The 25,664-nt window shown below is 41.9% G+C and overlaps 1 protein-coding gene and 1 long non-coding RNA gene across 4 annotated transcripts; both read right to left on the bottom strand.

Annotated features, from left to right (window-relative positions):
* Nucleotides 1-255: 255 nt before the first annotated feature.
* LOC5514203 (5'-3' exoribonuclease 1) lies at nucleotides 256-25,171 on the bottom strand. Of its 3 annotated transcripts, none has more exons than XM_032383775.2 (42): nucleotides 24,897-25,170; nucleotides 24,607-24,738; nucleotides 24,222-24,322; nucleotides 23,459-23,556; nucleotides 23,103-23,212; nucleotides 18,447-18,557; nucleotides 18,157-18,236; nucleotides 17,789-17,876; nucleotides 17,450-17,563; nucleotides 17,128-17,250; nucleotides 16,936-17,049; nucleotides 16,582-16,820; nucleotides 16,301-16,390; nucleotides 15,997-16,153; nucleotides 15,438-15,557; nucleotides 15,012-15,181; nucleotides 14,132-14,187; nucleotides 13,994-14,064; nucleotides 13,621-13,710; nucleotides 13,225-13,328; nucleotides 12,769-12,861; nucleotides 12,592-12,666; nucleotides 12,421-12,508; nucleotides 11,655-11,864; nucleotides 11,203-11,318; nucleotides 11,048-11,117; nucleotides 10,775-10,857; nucleotides 10,311-10,394; nucleotides 9,329-9,464; nucleotides 7,653-7,709; nucleotides 7,356-7,488; nucleotides 6,858-6,924; nucleotides 6,251-6,525; nucleotides 5,743-5,905; nucleotides 5,349-5,385; nucleotides 4,734-4,898; nucleotides 4,018-4,174; nucleotides 3,411-3,456; nucleotides 2,974-3,061; nucleotides 2,307-2,417; nucleotides 1,863-2,204; nucleotides 256-1,089 (listed from the first exon to the last, which is right to left on the bottom strand). In XM_032383775.2, the coding sequence occupies exons 1-42, from the start codon at nucleotides 24,969-24,971 to the stop codon at nucleotides 604-606; spliced, it is 5,325 nt and encodes a 1,774-aa protein (XP_032239666.2). In that variant the 5' UTR covers nucleotides 24,972-25,170; the 3' UTR covers nucleotides 256-603. The 3 variants fall into 3 exon arrangements, with proteins under 3 accessions (XP_032239666.2, XP_032239667.2, XP_032239668.2); XM_032383776.2 differs by having other exon boundaries at nucleotides 2,974-3,058; XM_032383777.2 differs by lacking the exons at nucleotides 256-1,089; nucleotides 1,863-2,204; nucleotides 2,307-2,417; ... (1 more) ...; nucleotides 3,411-3,456; nucleotides 4,018-4,174 and having other exon boundaries at nucleotides 4,845-5,032; nucleotides 24,897-25,171.
* LOC125561220 lies at nucleotides 8,349-9,322 on the bottom strand. Its single transcript, XR_007307252.1, has 2 exons — nucleotides 8,808-9,322; nucleotides 8,349-8,767 (listed from the first exon to the last, which is right to left on the bottom strand). It is a non-coding gene; the product is annotated as an uncharacterized LOC125561220 (long non-coding RNA).
* Nucleotides 25,172-25,664: the final 493 nt, after the last annotated feature.

The raw sequence follows: 25,664 nt of genomic DNA, 5'->3' as shown, positions 1-25,664 counted from the left end.
CACGTTAGATCGCCTTAGATCTTAACCAAAATTGCAGTAGAATGCTGATAGGTTGGACAATGCTAAAAGAAATTTCAATTTTGAGAGAATTTTAAGCTGAAATGCCGCCCACAGACCAATAATTATGACTAAAATTTTCCAGATGGCCTTTCAATTTAATATGAAATTTGCGAGAGGGTATTAGGAGGCGATATGAAAAGAGATCTGAACAAAAACGCCTCAAGGATAGGCGGTTAAGAAGAAAGAGAAAACTTGTTGTAAACATGCTTATTTTATTTTACAATTTCTGGGATAAACATTAAACACTCTCTCTGAATAGACGAGTGTGATAGGTTGAACCATATTTTGTTTACAACAAATAAAACATACCTGAAAAAAGAATGGATAAAAACAGATGCCGCTACATTGTGCTTTTTTATTTTACATGAGACCCAAGCATTGAATTGGAAATAAAAACGCGCCAGGCGATTAGGACTCAATCCAGTTGGTGGTTGTCGTGGTAGGTCAGTTCCACTTAGGGAGCTGGAAAACATAGTCACACGCCTTCCCAGCTGGGGACAGCTGGTTTGAGTCCAGCAGAGAAGGGTCTGTGGGTTCAAGCTATTAAGTTTTCTTCTGGAAGAAACTTGGCGCCATCAGAGGCTTGCTGCGACCCGCGCTCTGTTGCCTTCGTGCAGGCTTAGACTGGCTTGGGCTGCCTGCCTCAGAGTCATTTTGAGATGTCGACGGCTTAGAGCATTTATCCGCTAGACCTTCATTATTATCCGCTGGATCTTTCCTATTACCCGCCAGACCTTCCTTACATTCCGCTACATTTTCCCTCTTATCCGCCAGATCTTTGCTACTATTTACACGGTTTGATTCACTAGAGACCTGTCGCTCCCTTTCAATCTCGAAGACAGGTTTGGAGACGGTAGCACTTGCTGAAGGTTTCGCCTGCTGCGTTTCCGGTTGCACTGAGCGTGCGCTCGCTTCTTGCAGCATTTCATGAATAGTCTTTTGCGGCGTAGACTCCGCCTCTCGGGAGGTCTCACTTAGAGTATTTGTTGGCGAGGGCGCGCTTTTGGGAGCTACATTTCTTCTTGTGACCTACAAAGTTTGTGCAGTTTGTGTCTATTAGAAGTGTTTATTTCCAAATAAATGGATCCGTATCTATACTGACAAGAAGCCAATTGAAAAGCGCCGGATTCTTTGAAGCAAACACTACACAAAATTAAACATCTGCTCTAGTAATTGTTATTGAAAAGGGCCTTATCAATTACCTCATCTTCGGTCACTTATTGTGATGTGTTAGTAATAAGGTGATGTGAGGTGTTAGTAGTTAGGTGATGTAAGGTGTTAGTAGTAAGGTGATGTGAGGTGTTAGTAGTAAGGTGATGTGAGGTGTTAGTAGTAAGGTGATGTGAGGTGTTAGTAATAAGGTGATGTAAGGTATTAGTAGTAAGGTGATGTTAGGTGTTAGTAGTAAGGTGATGTATGTGAGGTGTTAGTAATAAGGTGATGTAAGGTGTTAGTAGTTAGGTGATGTAAGGTGTTAGTAGTAAGGTGATGTGAGGTGTTAGTAGTAAGGTGATGTAGGGTGTTAGTAATAAGGTGATGTAAGGTGTTAGTAGTAAGGTGATTTGAGGTGATAGTAATAAGGTGATGTGAGGTGTTAGTATTGAGGTGATGTGAGGTGTAAGTAGCCTGCAATGGCGTGTACCTGGTGTTTTTATAGCGAAAAACCGGCCTCGAGCGACTCGTGGCCGCCATTTTGGATTTTGAGCAGAAATGAAAAACGGGGGGAGGGGTCGGGGAAGGAGAGAGAGAAGAAGGAAGGTGATGCAAAATGTGAGGATAAAGGTGATGTTAGAAGCACTTACTTGAAGTGGGACAAAAGGGCTAGTAGCCGGACTAGAAGGGACGGTTCTTCTCGCATCCTTGTCAGGGGTCTTTGTCACGTGATCAGCATGCATCACTTTGTGTCCCGCTGGCCTCATGGACGGCGCGTGCAGGGGAGGCATTCGAGGGAACTGGTGATGCTGTGGATGTAGAGGGTGCCCAAGCTGTGGACGCCTTGCCATGGGGTGCACGGGGTAGGTGGGGAATGCGTGATGAGGCATGATTTGCATAAAGGGCATTTGTCCAGAGGGTGGGAAAAACACACCCGCCCGTTGGGGAAATGGAAGCTGTTGATGTGGTACAAATTGGGACATCATCCGGCGCTGAAAAACCAAATAAATACAAATTCAGCTAAGTAATCTCGCACCAAATTCCCCTAACCTTCAAAAGAGAAACACGATTTAATAGTAAGAAGAATATCTCACCATCTGTGAAAGTGCTTGAGCAGCTGCACTCTGTGTAGCCTCCATGCGGTCCTTGCAGGGGGTACCTTGACATTTAAACCCATTTGCGAGTTCTACTGTAGCTGATAAACCCTAACAGAGGGAAGGCATTGGAAGTGTTAGTCTTGCTTTAAGGTAGTCCAGCATGCCTAAGGTAGTACTGGTGCCCTTGTCAGTCCGCATTTGAAGACAATTTGCAATAACAATCCCAAAACAAAGTTTTATAATCATCTAAATACAGAAGTTCATTGATATTTACCAATCTTGATCGAAAGTATCATAAAAGCTTTCTGATGGAAATGGTTGCTTTCCCGCCCTTGATATTTTGCTAGGATGACAAAATGGTGCCTGACCCTTTAAGCCTGGGCATGGTGAGCCATGCTTGTAATGAAAGACAAGCTAGTTCCCATTGTACTTAAAACTCTGTTCAAAGAATGTTTCTGCAATTTCCAATATTTTGCAAGCTCTCGTCAACAAATTCTAACTTAGCCGCTTTCTGGTCAGCGTCATTCAAACTAAGAAAATATATTTAATGCTTTTTTATTTTTGTATTTAAAAGCCATTTCAGTGCTGTTCTATGAATACGCTTCAAGATTTTTGAATGACGGAAGTCATTTGCAGAAAAAAAGCTGCCTGATTTTTGACCCACCTTATCAGTTTGAATGTAATAAAACGCAGGAGGAGGAAGACCGATAGAATGGCACCACTGCAGAAGGGCTTGCGCAGGCAAAACACTGCTGATATAATCATAGTAAATGAAAAGATATGGAACATACTAGTAAATGGAAAGGCATGGAAAATAATTTAAAAAAAATGAATAGGTATGGTACTTACAATGCACAATAGCATAGCAGACAAAAGGTTTCCAGAATTTGTGAATTTGAAAGTGAGAGCAATGAGTAATTAAAATAACGCAGAACTTCAAACAAAGCGAAATTATTTCCACTATATCGCAAAGTTTTAAGAGCCCTTATTTTGAAGAATACATTCAGATACGAAACTGTTAATGGTCTGTGATGTATGCATGGTTTTTGTGTACCCTCCGCCCCCCCCAAAAAAAACGGGTAAAACAGCGTCACACTTTACCTTTCATTTCCAGGTGCAGGCTTAGGCGCTGCTTTTACCCCGGTTTCTAAAAGAAGTACCATAAAAATAAATACACCAAGAATTAGCTTGCTAACAGACTGTCATTGAGGGTTACTTGAAAATGCTTCTTGGTGTATTAATGTTGGGAACCATGTGGCGCAAGAGGGAGGAGGAGCAATGCATCGACTTGCACGCTGCTCGAGGAATGGGAATTCTCTGGTGCAATAGGGACGAGGAGCACTGGATCGGTTTGCACGCTGCTCGACGTCAGTCAACCTCGGCCTTTCAAAAATTGATTGACCTTCGCGCATTTTAAAACAACATACATCTATTTCAAATAAGGTTGCACTCGAGAATCCATGTGTCGCAACCCGCAGTGGTTCATGGGTAGCATATAAACGACTGAATCCTTCTATCTGAAAGCTATGTAAATGTTAATGAGAATATAAAAAAGAATTCTACAGCTTTTGGAACCTGGATTTGTATTTTATTTCCGCTTATTAACTTGATACCCATAAAGCATTGCGGGTTATGATATAGAGGTTCGCCAAGTGCAACCTTATTTGAAATAGGTGTATTGCGAGTCAGAGCATAGTGGGTGACATACTTTGTGAGCCGAAGAGCTCGTCAAGGGACACGGCACGCATAGCTGGCTCCTTCTGTGCGGCATCCTCCCCTGGGGTACTGTCCGGCGGCTTGGCCGCTTCCTTGCTGTCTTGTTTACGGCCAATTTGCAGTAGATCACATAGGGCTTGAGAGCTTTCCTATGAAATCAATCAATAAATTTTATTTGTAAACTAAATTATATATTATAGATCCACAAGAAGATCCAAATTAAATTTAACTAAACTGTCTTGCGATGGAGGTCTGGTGCCTTCAGCAGAATTCCAGAAGTTGAATAGAGGAGTTGAAAAGACTAATCAGTAGAGTATTGATTTGAGTTTTGCTTTTAATTGTAGTGTTTTAGGGAAATTCTAAGAGATAGTCATTCCAGATAGAAGGAGCTTGGAAGGACAAGGAAAATCATATTTAATGTATGTTCTATGTAAATGATGAGTAAAGAGTAAGAGCGTACATTGGAATTAATACAAAGGATTGTAAGACGACAAAGCAAGATTCTGAAAGAGGGTCTTTGTATGGGCCCACCAAGGCGAACAAGCAACGATGCGAATTATTTTCTTTTTATCATTACCAAAAAGGAGTTATATGCAAAAAAAATTTGCTTTTCAAAACGGAAAACATGCAAGATGTTTTTGAATTGGTCAGTTTGCCGTTAACATTTGCCAGGTGAATAAAACTATTTGATAAACATTGCTTGCTAACCTTTGCTGCATCAGAGGGGGTCTCAGGGTGCTCTGACTCTACGCTCTGTGGTTGCGCACAAGCGCTCTCCTGATTGGTCGAGACGTTGGTCTTTTCAGGAGGGCTGTTTTCTTTGGATTTGAGTTCCTGCCACATATTGGCAAATTCATTGGAATTGTCGGCACTCTATGGACAAGTACAGGTCGTAATTAGCATGCCACAAATTGGCGAATTCACTAGAATTGTCGGCACTCTATGGACAAGTACAGGTCGTAATTAGCATGCCACATATTGGCGAATTCACTAGAATTGTCGGCACTCTATGGACAAGTACAGGTCGTAATTAGCAGTCACGAAATGTTGATGACACGACCTTCAGCTTTGTGAAGAATAGTACAAGTACTGATCTGAAAGAAGGCGAATTGGAAAGTAAGGGGTAGGGGGCAGTACCTTGTGTAACCCGAATTCAACATGGTGGCCTATTAGCCGTTGATTAAGTTCTTCGCGATAACACAATCTACCGCTTGCAAACACGCTATACATCTTTATTGGGAAGACACAATAAAGAAATTCAAAAAAGACTGGATATACGAATTATGGACTTAAATGAAGTTGTATAGGGAAAATATCACAAACCTTAGCAAATCTTGGAGGTACTTCTTGCTTTGCATTCCTAGAAAAATTGTGTAAAGCGCAAAGATAAAAAAAGAGGAGGTATATATTTAGCACTTATATCAACCCCGTTCTCAACCCATCTCTTGGAACTGAGGAATACAAACTTTTAGTTGAAAACGTCAAACTTAGGGAAGGGAAAGATACTCCCAATGTCTCGACCGGGAATGGAAACTCAAAAACCAGCTAATAGAGTATATGAAAAGTTAGTCGAGACGGCTCTTGAATTTGAGCAAAGGTGAGGTGCCCATACATGAGCCAGATGTGATTCCAAGAAAGCAACTTGTATCAAACCGAGACACTGTACCTATGTGCCCAATGTTGAATGAGACAATTGATGAGTGTTGCCGTGTCTCACCTTGTATCCTCCTTCCCTGGTGTGTCACGCTTTGTATTGTTCTGTTGGGCTGGTCGTCCAGGACTGTCTCGGCTAGCGCTTTGCTCCGTAGCCTGCTTCTCGGGCCTGTCTGCGATACGGCCGTTCTGTGTTTTCTTGGACATAATGCGAATTCCTTCTGGGGCTTTGGCATAATGAAAAAAATATTTTTAGTAAATGAAGTTGCAGGCTTTCAACATTCTATCCATATTGCCATATACCAAACTACGCGTTTCAGACGAAGAGATTTTGGCAAATTTATTCTTATTCACCATACCACCTTACGGTGACAAGGTTTAATGAATTGAAAATAAATAATATTTCCTTTGATAAAGTTGCTTTATACTTTATGAGTTCTCTTGAGAGGCATTTTTTTAATGTTTAAAATATTTAAATATTTTGAGTCGTATCCTCTGATAATCATAACAGGAATACTAAACTCGAAGCCGCTTTTTGTAGTGTAAGAACTAGTCTGCCTCAGTTGCATTACCCGGGGAATCACGTTTGCTGTCCGGGCCAACACCATGTTTGTCGTGTCCACTTGGACGAGGAGAACCATCTTGGCGTTCTCTCCCCCTGTGCGGACTTCTATTTGAACCCGCCCCTCTGCGCCCATTTTCCCCAGCTAGAGCAGTGGCGAAGGATTGTTTGAGGGGTCGCGGCGGGATAGCAGTCTCCCCTCTCTTCCGCATCTCTTGCCTCTCGCCAAATGTAAGATCTATAAGGCTGGATGGGTGCGCCAGGTACACTCCATTCGTGGTTCGCCTTTACGACAAAGGAGAGATTATACGCATGCCGTATGCGAAACGGCACAACGAAAGGCTTGCTCGTCGAATGGAGCTTAAAAATACCGACCAACCACTCTCTTGTTATTTTGTACATTTGAAATTACAAAAGTCTATTCAGTACAAGGGTCTATTCTTAATAATTAAAGTCTGGAACTTTATTAACAATAATAATTATTATATTTATATTATTATTATAAGTTACTGATTTGAAATTAGCCGATGGGAATGGATGTTTTGCGTGACTTTTGTGCGGGAGAGTAAAATGGCGTCGTACCTGGCCTTTACAGTGCAGCCTTTAGGAAGACTTACCTGATTGACTGAGCGCCAATGAAATGTTCGTCGAATAAGACTTCAACCAGTTCATCATCATCTTCACCTTGGGGTAGAATAAATTCTTTAGGAGATCCAGTTTTACTTATACCGACCAGCAACTCCTTTGATAGTATTTAAATTTGAAAATACAACGGACTATTTGAAAACATCAAAATAATTAACCGCAAATAAAGTCTGATACTTTATTGAAGATGACTTAATCAAAGTATTTCAGTTGCTCACTTGAATTAGCCGAAGGAAATGGATGCATTGAAACTCAGGTGGGTGCATTAAATAGCAGTCTGAATGGCTGTCTTTGAAGACTTTGCATAAAACGAAGGGTGTTGATAAAAATCTGTATCCTGGATTGTTCACACGGAATTTCTCTAATCACTGACGCGACTTCAGCCACTTCTAGCTGTGCACACCTTCAAAGTGACGCCTATATTTTTTCTGACCATAACAAACCGTTTACTGAATGTAAGCTTAATGTACCTATGTGGAAGCCAACAACAGTTCCCCGTAGCCCAAATGGAACCGCTGAGTTCAGCTTGACGTTGACGACTCGATCAAACAATTGGATCTCGGTATCACTATCTGGAAGAGTGTTTCCCAAGAAATCTGAGGGCTGGGAAATCAAAATAATATATAAAATGAATGCACAGGTATTGGTCAATCTATGGTTGAAATATATTGCAAATACTTGCATAGGGATTTCGATCTGGACCAAAGATGCATTCAGAAGAATCAGTTTTAGCTTTAGAATGGTTATCAAAGGTTACTTTATCTTACCCTGAATAGAAGATATGGGCGGACGCGGACTTTGACTATCTTGGGAGGAAGAGAAGTCTAAAAATAAGTTATCAAGTCAACAACGTGTTCTTCGATTGGTCTGATATCACAGGTCAGTTCTTCTTTCTGTTTTTAGAGTTTGCAGAATTTGTACTTATATTGGTTTTACTTACTTTTATTATTGCCATCCTAACTCCCATTAGTTGGCCGTTTTTAGGAGTGAAAAAATGCTGTGATAATTTTATCATTATGATTTATTTTCTAAATTGCTACGGCCTTACAACTGAGCCCCAATTTAATTAAGGGGATGAGGGATATAAACATGGCTTGTGCACTTTTCTTGACGGCTTCCTCACCTTGACCTTCCTGACGGCTTACTTAAGACTAGCTCACCTTGACCTTCCTGACAGCTTTCTCTATCCCTCTACCTCACCTTGACCTTCCTGACGGCTCCCTCTATCCCTCTACCTCACCTTGACCTTCCTGACAGCTTCCTCTATTCCTCTACCTCACCTTGACTTTCCTAACGGCTTCCTCTATCCCTCTACCTCACCTTCACCTTCCTGACGGCACCCTCTACCTGACCTTGACCTTCCTGACGGCTTCCTCTATCCCTCTACCTCACCTTGACCTTCTTCACGGCTTCTTCTATCCCTCTACCTCACCTTGACCTTCCTGACGACTTTATCTCTTTTCTTGACCTTCCTGATGGCTTACTCTATCCCTCTCCTTCTCCTTGACTTTCCTGACGGCTTTCTCTCTCTTCTTGACCTTCCTGACAGCACCCTCTACCTCACCTTGACCTTCCTGACGGCTTCCTCTATCCCTCTACCTCACCTTGACCTTCCTGACGACTTTATCTCTTTTCTTGACCTTCCTGATGGCTTACTCTATCCCTCTCCTTCTCCTTGACTTTCCTGACGGCTTTCTCTCTCTTCTTGACCTTCCTGACAGCACCCTCTACCTCACCTTGACCTTCCTGACGGCTTCCACTATCCCTCTACCTCACCTTGACCTTCCTGACGGCTTCATCTCTTTTCTTGACCTTCCTGACGGCTTACTCTATCCCTCTCCTTCTCCTTGACTTTCCTGACAGCTTTCTCTCTCTTCTTGACCTTCCTGACAGCACCCTCTATCCCTCTACCTCACCTTGACCTTCCTGACGACTTTATCTCTTTTCTTGACCTTCCTGATGGCTTACTCTATCCCTCTCCTTCTCCTTGACTTTCCTGACGGCTTTCTCTCTCTTCTTGACCTTCCTGACAGCACCCTCTACCTCACCTTGACCTTCCTGACGGCTTCCTCTATCCCTCTACCTCACCTTGACCTTCCTGAAGGCTTCCTCTATCCCTCTACCTAACCTTGACTTTCCTGACGGCTTTCTCTATCCCTCTACCTCACCTTGACCTTCCTGACGGCACCCTCTATCTCTCTATCTCACCTTGACCTTTCTGACGGCTTCCTCTATCCCTCTTCCACACCTTGACCTTCCTGACGGCTTCCTCTATCCCTCTACCTCACCTTGACTTTCCTGACGGCTTCCTCTATCCCTCTACCTCTCCTTGACTTTCCTGAAGGCTTTCTCTCACTTCTTGACCTTCCTGACGGCTTCCTCTATCCCTCTACCTCACCTTGACCTTCCTGACGGCTCCCTCTATCGCCTCCAAATAGCTCACCTTGACCTTCTTAACGGCCTCCTCTATCGCCTCCAGGACGGGATCGTCCAGTGCGTCACTACCACACGTGACCACGGTCTGCTTTTGCAGCGGTAGACTTTTTAGCCAGTTCTGCACATCCGTCAGTACGGATAAGCTGAAGTGAAGCGAACATTTCTTAAAGGACCCCCGTTATTCTTAGATTTTAAAATAATCTCTTAAACATTTTGTTCACGATTAAATAAAAAGAAGCAAAACAATGAGGGTACAGTGATCGCCAAGACTCTTTGATGTCGACTGGTTTGACACTGGACCATCAAATGATTGCATAAAAAGAACAATAGGTATATAATGTGGTATAATATCAGAAGGAAGGGAATACTTTCGGGAGCCTATCACTATTAATAGCGGAGCCCTACAGGTATAGAGAAATAATATATAACTATGCGAATGAGTTTTTTTTGTAATCGCGCGGGAGCCCTGTGGTTTCGCCTGCCCTGCCAGCCTGCCCGCACAAACTATCTAACCACGCTTCCCTGACATGGTCGCCTCCACTGGAAAAAACACAAACTCCCAAACACCAAAGAAGTGGGAAAACAATTTGAGTAACTCATGTCACAGTCATGGATTGTTTAAATAAAAAAATTCCCAATTTTCCTTGAGACCGCTGTCGATGTTTGGTATATATTGTATATAAGATATATTATTAAAACTGCCCTCTATGAAAACATATTTGGAATACAAATGTCAAAGGTATAGAAAGGCGTCTCAGACAGCCGCCACAAAACACAGCTTAGATCGAAATTGTTGTTGTTGCTTTTTAAGGAGGAAAACCGGAGAACCCTGGGAAAAACCCTTGAAGCAAAGAAAAACTATTAACTCAATGTTAGGACTGGAAATCGAACCTGGAACCCAGTAGTGATGGGCTACAGAGCAACACTGTGTCAGCTGCGCCACCAGGGCTCCCATTCGAGTGTTCAACATGTGATAAAACATAACATACTCAATGCCATGGTCCAGCATGTCGGCTTCATAGACCTGGTCGCTCTGCTGTAAGGTAGCCAGTGCGTCAAACAGTTTGGGAAATCTTGAGAAAAAGAATAGTTATTAGTTCATGCAATGCTCAGCCTACACTTCATGGTATTAAAAAGGAATAAACTTGTGCCGCAACCGATACAACATAATTGCTTTTATTCAGGGCCAGTGGGACCTGAATATGGGAAAGTGCATTAAATTTGAAACGACTTTGGTCAATACCAAAATTGGTTCCACGCCCCTAAGAGGGTGGTATTTTCAGCATTTGGGCCCCTTCTGTTGAACAATTTCCTGTCACCAACTGTGAGGGTGTTAATCCACTACACAGAGTATTTCAACCATCCCCCCCTCTGTCACCATTGACATATTTCATGACATGTCAGCAGATAGGTTGTGCCTATTAAAAGGGTTCATAGATGGTACTGTACTTACTTGTTGATGTACTGAGTAATAACATTCCGAGCTGCCTGAGTGAACATCCAGCCATTCTGCGTCCTGCGCGTGTACCCCAACAACTAGGAAACAACATTTGGGTTTAGTTTAGACGCTGTTCTTTTCATATACAGTTCCTAATGAAAATGCATGCAAATAAACGAAGTCCTTTGTTATTTCTTTATTTACATGGATGTCTACGCTAGGCCTTAAGATCACAGAGCCTTCATACTTTTTATACAAGAAACAGAAATGATCAGATTCCAGGCTTACCTCTTTGTTTTGCTTAGTTAACTTTAAGTTCAACCCGATGTCGATTTTTTTGTTCCCCTGACCTTTGCTCCTAAAAAAAAATTTACATCAGAAACAGGCTTTTAGGTATGTATAAAGTTGCTCAAGTACTATAGTGCAAAGTGAGATTTAAATACTTTTCTCTAGAGCCTTGCTCGATAAAAAACTTGGCCGTGATTTTGCCAAGCAGCGAAGATGATATTCCCATCTTTTGAGCCACAACGTGTGATGGAAGATACCCGACGGAAAGATCCTACAAATATTAGGAAATGAAATTAGGATTTCTTTTTACGCTAGTTATACTATGTATATCTCCCTGGACACATTTGGTCACATCCATTTGCTACATAATCGTTCTCATCAATAATCATTATTATTATCATAATCATAATTATGATAATAATAATAATCATCATCATCATCAACATCATTACCTTCATCACCATCATCATCGTAATCATCATCATCATCATAATTTTATTATTATTTTCAGTATTAATGAGCCCTAATAAGCCACACCTTCGTTCTTTTTATTCAACATTTGAAGACGAAAATCACATTGTAACGCAAGTCAGATCAACAGACGTACCTCGCGCTGTTTGGCAATGGAGGCAATGTTCGGTTCCTCTGGTACACGGAGCTGCACTCTCACCCTTCCCTGCTTGACGTCAACCTCCAGCACCGTACCAGATGCCCCATAATGAGGCATCGCGAGCATGAAGCACACACAGTCTACCGGAAACAGCTCGTCTATGGTCCGCATGCTATCTGTACTCACAGACTCGTGCACGCTTATGTCCTATTCATGGTGAGGAAATGAAAATAAACACATTGAGGTGGATAGTCTACTTATTATACTCATTCTCTAATCAGTACCCATAGGATCAGACACAGTGCCGAAATAGTTGTGTCCTTAAAACAGAGTAATGAATGTAATACATATATAAAAAACTGCTAGTGGAAACCTTCTCTTGATTAACAATTCTCTAGTTCTGACTAAAGAAAAATTTCTCGCGTGCACTCTGCTCACCACCTCGCGAGGACAAAAACTCGCAGTTCAAGCAGGAGAGAATTTTCCCTCAGCAGCTTGTTATAAGTTCTTTTGTTCAAATAATGTCCACGCACTGTTTTTGACCATGCAAGACAGAGAGAAAAGTGCACACCTGAAATTTTCCTTACCGTGTGCGCCGAGGTGAAATGTTACAAGGATTTCTCGACCAATTACTGTAGGTGGCGCTTGTAACGTTTCATCTCAACAGTACCTATAATTTATTTTTGCATAAATTTGGAGTTTAAATAAAAGAAATAATAGTGTGAAAATCATTGAAAGCGGGACACTCTATGGAGGGGTTTACCTTGACAACAGTTTGAAACGCATACTGCTTGGGGACTGGGGACCATTCTTTCTCAAGAGTAACCTGGCCTTTCGCACTGCACAGAAACCTAAAGGGTACAAACGTTTTATTGACTTATTTCATAATTGGCACTTAATTGGCAAACGTGTTTAGTGACAAATAGATACTAACCTACGTCCTATAACCGGACAAGCATCGATAAGAATCTCAACTGCTCCGACGTCAATGCCACGCCTCTCCATTTGACTAAAACATAGGAGACATTAAATTTTTACTTCAGTAGTAAATTTTTATTTCAGTAGTAAGGGTAGGTTTTGTAACTCAGATGACGCTGTGATGCATGCTCACCTTTGAGCAAATGACTTGACTTGTTTTTCCCAACCGTCTTCCTCAGATAGTATATCTTGTTGGATATCTTTTTCTCCTTTTTTACGGCTGTATCTGAAAAAGCATTGAACATCACTCAGTGTCCACATTATACTCAGCCCTACCAACCTCGAACATTTGTAGCATTTCTTGTGCGGCTTCAGTTATGCCAAACATTGAAATCTTTTTCACCCCATAGAAGAGTTAAGTAGCGAACGCATATGGGCTTAATGACCTTATTTTAAAAGCTTATGAAATTTAAGAAAAAAAATTAGCTTGAACGCGCTTTTTCTTTTTTTTTCATGGACATAGCTTTGGATCACCATTGGTGATTATAACTAACTCATAACCAAGTAGCTAACTAGACATCAAAGGGTTTAAACGATAGCAAATAAGAGTTCCACTGCCAGTTTGAGATAAAGTTTAAGATATTTTTACCTGAAGGTATTATCTGACACTGCCACCACCAGTGCTTCCACCATGTGTGGCCAGCCAACATAACAAGTTTCTCCTAGGTACTTCTCCGCAACTCGTATAGTAGGCTGTAGTAGCAGGGATTGACAGATGGATATAACATTAGTAAATGATGATGTCTACAGGATTATTTACAAATGGGTGTAAAATAAAGTTTACCGAACGAGTGCGTACCCAGGTTTTGGTGAGGAAGGGTTTGCAGTATAGGTATCATGTGGAAATAGGCTAGTATTTGTAAATCCTTCAATAAGTAATGATCAAGTTTTTGGTGGGCAAGTTGAATGGGGGGAGGATTCAGGAGGGCACATATGCCTGTCAAAATAACAATTTTAAAGACAGAGCTTTTATTTAGGTCTTTACCTCTAGCTGTGATTGTTGAAGTTTTAGAATCATACTATCAGAGCGACTATGCATCTGAAACACCTTAACACTGGCCTTCTTTAGTTCTGCCTGCAAAAAATAAACTATTGCAAGTTAAAGCAAAGTTGGTAAGAACATCAGGCCTTTAGACAGTGGTGAGGGTTCTGTCGGTAACTTTGGTAATGTTGTACTCTCTCACAGGTTGAAACTTCTTTTTGCTGTAGATCTTGCCGTCAAAGGGTTTAACTCAAAGGTATATCACATTTAAGGTTAATTGCATGCAACAATTGGATTAGTGTACAGTTATAAAGTAAAGATCAATTAAAAGTGGGAAATATTTTTTTATGTTCTCTTTATGGGGATAACGACTTACAGTGTGAGGAATGTGATAAAGTGTAGGGAATCCTGGGAAGTACACTTCAAGTTTAACGTCCTTAAGAAGACCTGAAAACGAATGTTTAATCAGTACCATTAGTTTTTTTTACTTATTTAACTGTTTTTTTTATTCTACCTTTAACTAGGTTTTCTAGTGATGAAACAAGCTGCTCTCTGTCAAATTTCTCACACCTGAAATGTGAATGAAAAAAGGAATTGGGCATTTAACTTATATCTGGGAAAACACACAGTAGGGACACTTAGCATGGCATGGTGATATTGGTGTATATCTGGGAACATATTGGGAGGGAACACTAACCTTGCATAGCATTCACATCTGGGAACACGCCGGGTAGGGACACTAACCTAGCATGGCATCGTGACATATCTGGGAACACGCTGGGTAGGTCACTAACCTAGCATGGCATCGTGACATATCTGGGAACACGCTGGGTAGGTCACTAACCTATCATGGCATCGTGATATATCAGGGAACATGGCATGCCATCGTGATATATCTGGGAACATGGCATGGCATCGTGATATATCTGGGAACATGGCATGCCATCGTGATATATCTGGGAACATGGCATGGCATCGTGATATATCTGGGAACATGGCATGGCATCCTGATATATCTGGGAACATGGCATGGCATGGCATCGTGATATATCTGGGAACATGGCATGGCATCGCGATATATCTGGGAACATGCCGGGACACTTACCTAGTATGGATCATGATATACTGTTTCTGGGAACATGGCATGGCATCGTGATATATATTGGAACATGGCGTGTAGGGACACTTACCTTAGCATGGCATTGTGATATATCTGGGAACACGCCGGTTAGGGTCACTAACCTAGCATGGCATCTTGATATATCTGGGAACACGCCGGGTAGGGTCACTAACCTAGCATAGCATCGTAACATATCTGGAAACACGCCGGAAAGGGTCACTAACCTAGCATGGGATTGTGATATATCTGGAACAAGCCGGTTAGGGTCACTCACCTAGCATGGCATCGTGATATATCTGGGAACACGCCAGGAAGGGTTGAAGGATAATGGTCTGCCAGTGTCTTGTCGTAAGTGTACAGATGACAGGGGCCATGTGTGTTTCTTGTCTTCTCCTCCTTGGTCAGCTGACGATACAGAGGCTTCATGGCTTCTAGAAGACGTTTCTGATAACACATACAGTACAACAAGCTCATAGTCTGATATCCTTAAACTAATATCCTTAAACTAATGGCAAAGAAAGAGGCAACTTTTTTTAAGTCCTTTTGGTACAGGTATCCAAAGCTCTGCATCTGTTATTGTTCTTGACAGGGTAAACAGTGTACCAAAAACATAAAAGTAAAACAATAAATAATTAAGTGTTTACCGTGTCATCAAGAGACAAACACAGGGCTTGGGCAACAAGTAATTAATCGTGGTTACCTCGTCAATGAATGGGATCAACACAACAGCCTCCCACTCTTGCTGCTTGCCGTTCAGATCTGTCTTGAAGTTGAGTGGGTAGTAGTCAATGATGGGGGACTGCTCCATAATCATCAGGTTCTGAATCAAACAACAACAATGGCATAAAAATGGAACAAATCACTGGGTAGGCAGTTTCAGTTGAAGGGGTTCCAGTAATCGTTAAAACTCAAGATTTCTCATGGACAAGAGACCTTCATTTAGAAAAATGTATTAATACACAATATTATTGACTAAACCATATATGGATCAGCATGCAGGGATCGATTTTAGAATTTAGCCCACAATCAGAGAATAAAATCTTATTTTAATGTAGTAAGACATTTTGAACCTTGGTCCTCAACACTGGATGGAGGGGATTAATGTGGTTAAACTAAATGCCATATTGTGCATACAAATCTTATTCAGACACCGTTTTATCAACCATTTAAATTGCCAATCACAGGTAACCTTCAGCTTTTTAAGCTAAGGTTATTTAGCAAAAATATAGAATTGTAGCCCTGAGATGTATTGTACACACCTGGAATGGAGCTGGAAGGAGCTGCTTGCTAGCCGCAGGTAACACACCTAATAGTTGCTCAAATGGAAGGAATGGTTTACTCATGTCAAACTTGAGCTCATAGTGAGAGAAGTCCTTTATATCAGACAAGAATGGAGCGTAGTGAAATGGGTAATACCTAGAAAGAAAAGAACAAATTTAATCAATTTATGTCCACTAAAATAATAATGTAAGCCCATTAAAGAACCCAATGCATATTGTGTTTAAAAGCTGTGTTTTAAAAAAAGTCCTAGTCAGTTTATGAGAGACAAAACATAATTATTACCAGCTCCATGATTGGACTCCATTGAAGTAGTAGTGAAGGATCCACTGGATCCCACGGACGTACTCCAAGGTTATCTTGGATACAACATCACTAGAAAGCACAAAAGTGACTTGTAATGAAAGAACAAACAGATGGTCGAATTTAAATACCGATTTCCTTACTTCACTTGACTGAGTCCTCAGCTCTGAAGTAAGACCTTTCTTAGGGCATTTGGTTACTTCCCAAGATGAAGCAGAGAACTGGACCCAGAAGAAACAATAAACTTAATCTAGAATACTTGCCTGTCAACATGTTCAAGCCCAAACTTGTCTGAATAGTAGCTCTTCTTGTGCATAGCAAACTCAATTTCAAACTCATCAACTTCTTCACTGTCACCATCACCATCATCCATTTTGGCAGCTAGTTTAGCTAGTTCAGGGCTTATCTCAGGGTCATCATCTGTTTTGAACTCTTCAAATTCCACTGCCAGGGAATCTAAGGCTGAAAAGGGGTTATCAGATGAGTCATTCCCTTGTCTTACCTAAAGCGAAAAAAGACCAAGTATAAGCTTAGATGCATGGTCATAAGATTGTAAGATTTACAGCATGAACAATATCTACATACAATCCAGGTATAAGGTAGTTGCATTATCATACCTTGGGGTTAAGCTGAGAATGCCTTGCACCTTTCTTCTCCCCAAATTTATGCTTTACTTTAGCTTCAAACCATTTCATGTCCACAAATGATTCATTAAATTTCTCCCTGTCAAACTAATAGCCATATATTAGAAAATAACCAGCAGAATCTAGTGAACATAACAATAATGTACTTTACTGAGTCCTCTGTACCTTTGACAGCTCTTTGAGGTATTTCTCAAATCTTGGGAGACACAAAGTTCCTCCATCATGAAGATAACCGTCAAGAGACGGCATGATCTCCTTGTAGATCTGATACAGCATTGGCAAAGCATCCTCCAATAGAAAAAGAGAGTGGTTACATCAGTCACTAATGATACATAATAATATAATTGTATGATAGATAAAATACTGTAGTACCCTGTACCCTGCGCGCCACCTTAAAACTACTGGGGTGGGTAAAGCAGACGTTAAACCTCTGGAATCTAGGGTATCCCTTTCCATATTCCAAACAGACCCAGAGGTTTATACTCACATGGTTGATGTGCATGTAGGGTAGATGAGGGATAAAGTCATTACCAACTAGAAAACCCATCAGGATCCAGTCATCAATGATACGCTCAAGGTCATACTCAAATGGAAGTGAGTCCTAGAAAAACAAAGGGTTATTTTTCAGTTCCAGTTTAATCTTCGTTAATCGAGGGTAAAATATTTTATCCAATATACAGTTTTCTAACATATGGCCCTCGTTTAGTAAGCACTGTCACTGGGGGGTGGTCACTGCCAGAGGGTTTATTGCGTCTCAAAGCAAAGCAAGTAGTTTGGAGCTCCACAATAGGCAGTGTCTCAATCTATATAACAAAATTGACCTTACCTTCAATGGGTGGAATTCCCAGTCCAGATACTCTCTAAATAGTGACAGGTGAAGCAGATGGAAAGTTATCTGTTCAGGTTTCTCTATTCTGTGTAATCAGAAATATATCATTAGTTGATCTCATTACTGCTTACCAAGAAAAATACTGTAGCAGCTCAAATAACATTGGCAGTATCTTTGCCATAACGAGAAGTAAAGAAAAGTCTAACTTCGTGATTGGAAGGGTCCTAAGCTACCCCTGGGCCACCCCTAGCTACACCCCTTGTACAATGTGACTTTACTTGATTACCTCCACTGGTAACATAATGTATCATTGCCACATAATTTGTTTCAAAGCAAAATATGGACTGGATGCTACAAGGAGTTACCTTTTCGATGTTTTCCCAAACCTCACTTCTTCTCTTAGAAGTGAGAAGTGAGGTTCATGTGAAGTAAGACCTAACATCATCTGGAAAGATAAGCATGCACATGTATATTAGTTAAAGACAGATAGACAAAAAAACAGATAGAGGGACAGGCAGATGGCCGGACAGACAGATGGACAAACAATAATAGACGTCTGTGACAGATGGATGGAGAGACACACAATAGATAGACGAACAGATGGCCAGACGGACATATGGATAGACAGACAGATGGATGAAAACACATTTCTCACCAAGTCTGCATCAAGCCCGTACAAGCAATGCCTAGTATTAGCGTCATAGTCTGGCCGCGTCCTCTCTGTACGGATGAACTCCATGATTTTGTGTTCTCCCTCACCAGGAGTCTAAAAGGTATCAAAATAATGGTTTCATAAACTGTATGAAATCCATACTAGGACTTCAATTTTAGGTGTTAGTGTAGTATTTATGTTACGTTAAGAACCTTGAACATTGAATGCCCCCGTGCTCAGACTTAACCTCTAACAGAGGGGTGAATGTAGTATTTATGTATGTTAAGAACCTTGAACATTACGGGTTGGGCTGCCTGTGTTATGTTTATTGTTGTACAGCGGTTTTACCCCATAGAATCTCTAGGGGCAGCCATCTTGCTTAGTTTTCGGTTTAGTTTTACAAGCTGTAGATTTATGTTGATTAAAGCCTCAGTTTAGAGGCATACCTTCTACTACAATTTAATCAACATATTTTCTGAAGTCCCATGGATAAAGTACTGCGTCCTGAACGCCTAGAAACCGATCCAAATAGCAGCACGGCCCAGAAGGAATGGCTCCATTGGAAAAGGACCTTCGAGAATTTCGTACAAGTTCTACCTCAGACGGGCCTGGACAAGTTGACCGTTTTAACTAACTTTGTTCCTCCAACACTCTTCCAACACATCGAAGATTGTACGGAATACGATGCAGCAATTGAGGCGCTACAAGCCCTTTATGTTAGACCACGGAATGAGATCTTCGCTCGCCATCTACTTGCAACGAGACGCCAGCAACCATCGGAAAGCTTAGATGAGTACTTGCAAGCTCTGAAAACACTGAGTAAGGACTGTGATTTTAAGAGTGTAACCGCAGCGCAGTACAGCGAAGAGAGCATACGGGATGCGTTTATTACAGGTCTGCAATCCAACACAATCAGGCAACGATTGTTGGAGAACAAAACACTTGATCTAAAGACCATGTTTGACCAGGCTCGAGCTCTGGAGTCAGCTATGAGGAGTTCAGAATCATATGGAGCACCACAGATACCTATAAATGCAGCACTACCTTGTAACAGCACCTCATTGTCAGCAGAACAGCCTGACGAGTCTACTATAGCTACAATGAAACCCGATAAAGCTACTTGCTTTTTCTGTGGAAACAAGAAACACCCTCGACCGAAGTGTCCTGCCCTGGAGGCTATTTGCAACAAGTGTCAAAAGAAAGGCCATTTTGCTAAAGTTTGTAAAGGAAAGGCGGTTCCAAAAGAAAGAGTTTCGGCAGCAACTTGGTCCCCGATACTCGCCACATTGACAGCTAACCCACCAGAATCCCTCTCTAAATCATGTGGTGTCGTCAATATCCAAGGATTGCAAGTCAAGGCCCTGTTTGACAGTGGGAGTAGTGGAAGCTATATCCATCCCAGTCTAGTAGAGCAAGCAAGTCTGACAGTCCAGCCCTCATCTAGTACCGTATCCATGGCAACCTCCTCGACAGGCGCCATCAAGGTTAGTGGTACTTGCACAGTTGATCTTACCTACCAAGGACGGAGATATGAAGGCCTTAAGTTTTCTGTACTCCCTGGGCTATGTGCAGACCTCATATTAGGAGTAGACTTTCAGTCAAAGCACGAAAGTGTCATCTTCCAGTACAAGGGCTCCGAACCGCCCCTCTCCGTCTGTAGCTTCAGCACTCTGAATGTAGACCCGCCTGAGCCATTTGCAAATCTGACAGCAGACTGTCATCCTATTGCCACAAAGTCACGCCGCTACAGCCAAGAAGATTCCACGTTCATTGATGAAGAAGTTAAGAGGCTGCTTAATGAAGGAATCATTGAGCCCAGTCGCTCTCCATGGCGAGCACAAGTTGTAGTAACCAAGGATGAGAATCACAAGAAGAGGCTAGTAATTGATTACTCACAGACCATCAACAGGTTTACCCTCCTCGACGCATTCCCATTACCACGAATAACCGACTTGGTTAACCAGATCGCCCAGTACAAAGTCTTCAGCACTATAGATCTACGCAGTGCTTATCATCAGATCCCTCTCAAAGATGAGGATAAACCGTACACAGCATTCGAAGCTAGAGGTAACCTGTATCAGTTTAGCCGACTCCCGTTCGGCGTCACCAACGGGGTGGCCTGCTTTCAGAGAGAGATGACTAAGTTTGTGGAAGAGAACAATCTCAAGGCGGTCTTCCCTTATCTCGACAACATCACAATCTGTGGGAAAGACCAAGAAGAGCATGATTCCAACCTTCAGAGTTTCCTTGAAGCTGCTAAGCGCAAGAACATCTGCTATAACAACGACAAGAGCATCTTCTCCACCAGGCGTCTTCCTATCCTTGGATATGTGGTTGAGGAAGGGAATATCAGTCCAGACCCAGAACGTCTACGCCCTTTGCGAGAGCTACCCGTTCCAAGTGACTCAAAGTCTCTGAACAGATGCCTCGGATTGTTTTCCTACTACTCACAATGGATACCCGCATACTCGGATCGAATCAAGCCAATAACCTCCTGCAAGGTTTTTCCATTACCCGAGCCCGCTGTCGCGGCCTTTGAGAGTATCAAGAAGACGGTGGAGGAAGCTTTTGTTAGTGCAATCGATGAAAGCATTCCATTTGAAGTTGAGACGGATGCTTCAGAGGTGGCATTAGCTGCCACTCTCAGCCAAAATGGGAGGCCAGTTGCATTCTTCTCAAGAGCCTTACAGGGCAGCGAGCTCAAGCACGCCTCAGTTGAGAAAGAGGCACAAGCGATTGTAGAAGCTGTCCGACACTGGAGGCACTTCCTAACAGGGAGGCACTTCACTCTTAAAACAGACCAGAAATCAGTATCTTACATGTTTGACCAGTGCCACAAAGGGAAGATCAAGAATGATAAGATCATGCGGTGGAAGATCGAACTCTCCTGCTATAGTTTCGATATCATTTACCGTCCTGGTAAAGAGAACATTCCACCCGACACCCTGTCCAGAGCTACTTGCGCCACGTTGAGTGAAGATCCCCTCTACCAGCTCCACGAGTCACTCTGTCATCCAGGGGTCACCCGACTCAACCACTTCGTACGCACCAAGAACCTCCCTTATTCCCTTGAGGAGATCAAGAGCATGACAAGTAAGTGTCCAGTTTGTTGTGAATGCAAACCACAGTTTCATCAACCTCCCAAAGTTCCTCTCATTAAGGCTACTAAACCTTTCGAGAGGATAAACATTGATTTCAAGGGCCCCTTGCCAAGTAACAATGGCAACAAGTTCTTCCTCAATGTGGTTGATGAATATTCAAGATTCCCTTTTGTCTTCCCTTGTCCTGATGTGTCTACACCAACAGTGATCAAGTGTCTTACCTCCTTGTTTACGATGTTCGGTATGCCAGCCTATGTACATTCGGACAGGGGCTCCTCCTTGATCAGCCAGGAACTGCGAGACTTCCTGAATGAAAAAGGGGTAGCCACAAGCAGGACAACTGCTTACAATCCCGAAGGCAATGGGCAAGTGGAGAGGTATAATGGAGTGGTATGGAAGGCAATTTCAGCATCCCTGAAGTCTAAGAATCTGCCAGTAAAGCGCTGGCAAGAAGTCCTCCCTGATGTTCTACACTCCATTCGTTCTCTGTTGTGCACGGCTACCAATGAGACACCCCATGAGCGATTCTTCGGTTTTCCCAGGCGATCCTCTTCCGGATCTTCCATCCCAACATGGATGAGTGAGCCTGGACCGGTCCTACTCAAGCGTCACGTCCGTGCAAGCAAGACAGATCCGTTAGTTGATGAGGTGGAATTGCTTCAGGCGAATCCTCACTACGCCCATGTGCGCTATCCAGACGGCCGAGAAACAACAGTCTCTACCAAGCATCTTGCCCCCAAAGGTGAAGTACCAACAATGTACCCACTCCCTCAAGTTAAGCCTACTGTTCCAGGTGAGCATCACCCTGCTACTGGTAGTTCTCCACCTTCCTCGGAGATAGAAGTGGAGATAGGTGTGGGCGAAGAAGTGCCACAGGTCAGTACAGGTCTTGATGGGCAGCCTCCCTTGCGACGTTCGGAGAGGACCCGACGTCCAGTGGACAGACTTAACCTCTAACCGAGGGGTGAATGTAGTATTTATGTTACGTTAAGAACCTTGAACATTGAATGCCCCCGTGCTCAGACTTAACCTCTAACAGAGGGGTGAATGTAGTATTTATGTATGTTAAGAACCTTGAACATTACGTGTTGGGCTGCCTGTGTTATGTTTATTGTTGTACAGCGGTTTTACCCCATAGAATCTCTAGGGGCAGCCATCTTGCTTAGTTTTCGGTTTAGTTTTACAAGCTGTAGATTTATGTTGATTAAAGCCTCAGTTTAGAGGCATACCTTCTACTACAGTTAGTTACACTGTAATACACTGTAATGCTTAGTGTGTGAATTTCATCTACTTTTATCTGCATTTGTGTCTAATTGTACAGCTAATGGCATTAATGTTTTACCTGTCTGATGATTTACCTGTTGCCCTGACTACTGGTGTACTGTATGTCTGATGTTTTAACTGTTGCCACGACTCTCTGTGCAGAGTGTCTAATGTTTTCCCTGTTGTCCTGACTGTCTGTGTATATGTCTGATGTTTTACCTGTTGTCCTGACTGTCTTTGTATGTCTAATGGTTAACCTGTTGTCCTGACTGTCTGTGTATGTCTAATGGTTTACCTGTTGCCCTGAGAGGTATATTCTTAGTCCTTGCCAAGCAGGATCATTAGAAATCTTGTCATTCACAAAATACTGAAGCTGCTCTTGTAGCCGAGCCATAAATAAGGTTCCTAGGATGTAAAAGATGTACACTATGTTAAGGGGGAATAGATACTCTCTTTAGTTCTTTTGCACCTGTTATCTTTATCACCTGTTATCAGGAAGATTTGAAAAAAGTGAATCATAGGGTCCAGGCACAGAACAGTACCAGCCACAGGCTGTTTAGATACTTACATGTAGGTACAGTAGATTGTTTTTGCTTGCCCCTAACCGCTTATATATATATATATTTTTTTGGCTAAAATTTTAATAAATACCTGGTGTAATGCAGTTTGAATCAAATCTTTCCTCCTTTGGGAGCACTTGCCCTTTAGCCAATGCCTTTCGAATATTGTCTTCCGCCTCTTTGGCTGACCTAAAAATATATATAATTGCTAAAAACAAAATGAAATGGATTGAAATATAAAAGCAGCATACAGTACTTGTTTTCAAGCCCAACACTTTTTCAAATTTTTGTTATATCAAGTGAACATTCTACATTTACAGTGTGTCCAGTAAAACTGTGAAGAGTGGAAGTATGTAAGGGATGCTTGTTTTGACCAATCTTAGTTGACTGTTTGCCAAAAAAATGTTTGAGCTGCTGGGAAGTATTGATGAGAGTTCACAGAACATTAAGAATTGTAGTAAAGGCAGGCATGCCAGAGGGCAAAGTATATGGGGATGATTAACCTATCTTTAAGGGTAAAAAATTCTACCAACTGCTATTCCTAAGGTGGTGTTCAACAATTCTTCTAATTCTGCTATCCTTTAGGGGGTTTCACACTTATGGATCATCCTATCCAATAACAACCTGCCTCACACTTCAGAAAACAGATGTGCTTGATGGTCTAAATGCACACCAGCAACAGTGATATCTCTTAGGGTCAAAAATTAATTCAACAACACTCAACCTGCTATCTTTTCGGGGTAAGAATTGCTGTTGACCACTATCTCTTAGGGTTTAAATTGATTTTGCTGACAATCACCCCTTCTGTTTTTATGGGAGTCCCCCTATGGGTAGGTATGCCATAGACCACTAACCTGAAGCGTCTTCCTCGCTGCTGGTTCATCTTAGCCCTTGGTGCAACTCCATCAACAGCCATGAAGAAAACCTTCTTGGGTTTGATAATTTGAAACAAAACCTGCATTTATACAATGGAATTGTGTCAATACTCACATCTTCAAGCCAGGTCTAATGCTTAAAAACAAGAAACAAGTGCAACCAGATGAAACTTCCCTTTAAGTATACACCTGGGATAATACAGTTTCTAAGCCTAAGCTTCCCCTAAGGTGCATTCACAGAAAGCTTCACACTCAAGCCTGAGTTGAAATAAATCAAATGCGAGCTAGGAAGCCTATACTAATGGGATTCCTGTGGTTTGAAGTAACCCATGACCTTACCAAGTTGACGTTAGATGTAATGTACCTCTATGTAATGAAATATGTTGGTGAAAATTTGCTCCTCGGTAATCCTGAAGTGTGGATCATCATCATTCGGATGAGAACAGGGATGGATTATGCCATTCATGTCCAAATACATGTTATCGAATTCGGGGATCTGCAAAGAAAGACGAAAAAATTCATCGTTACATTAGTTACCTCACAACTGTTTACAAAAACAGGCGAAAATTACGAAAATCAATTCATTCTTAAAAAAATCATTTCAGCACAAAAGGAAAAATAAGTTGTAAGGTAATGAATAAATAGAGAGATCACCTGGTGTTCTTGTACGACTTGACTAAGGCATGGATATCGTTCGCTCACCCATCGATAGAACTTTGGGACACCCATGTTCTAAGCTCTCCGAGACACTCGACGAATAAAATACTCTCTGAAATAGTACACAAGCCAGCTAGGTTCCTCTCGGCTTACTTCTCACAGTATGCCGTGTGTGGGAGTAGTGGAAATTATTTCTCGTAAACCAGCATCAATTCTATTTCCAAAGATGACCTCTTCGTGTCCCGATCACATTTTTTGGTGATCGACAGAGCATGCGTGTACACGCTGACCGGCAAAATAGTCGGCGCGGCCACAGGTTAACCATGAAACTCTTGCGCGGACTCTAAAGAATGTGTTCACACGACATGTTTTACAAACCAATTGTCCCTATTAATTTATTAATCACTTTAGTCGACCCAGGCTATGGGGAGAATCACCCAACAACCAAAAAACTACACAAAGTTATGAAAAAGATATTTTACTGACAAATCGGATTAAAATTGATCTAGTCTCCCGACCTTCACAGGTTTAAAGGAAAATACCTATCTTTTGTAAAAGATAAGATTTAACACTGTTATTCTTAAAAATCTAGAAAATTAGACTTCATATCAGATTGAATTCTCAGAAACAAAACTTTGCTCAATCACAATCAAAATTTCACTTGCAATTTCACTTTAATTTCAATGTCCCTTTCTTCCCCTCCCCTCCCCTCCCCTCCCTTTCCTCCCACCAATCTCTGTTGTTTACTATGGCAAAAAGCAGCTA

This window comes from Nematostella vectensis, chromosome 3 (assembly GCF_932526225.1).
Source record: "Nematostella vectensis chromosome 3, jaNemVect1.1, whole genome shotgun sequence".
Taxonomy (NCBI): domain Eukaryota; kingdom Metazoa; phylum Cnidaria; class Anthozoa; order Actiniaria; family Edwardsiidae; genus Nematostella; species Nematostella vectensis.
The sequence above is the reverse complement of the archived record's forward strand: the minus strand, read 5'-3'. Positions and strand labels throughout refer to the sequence as shown.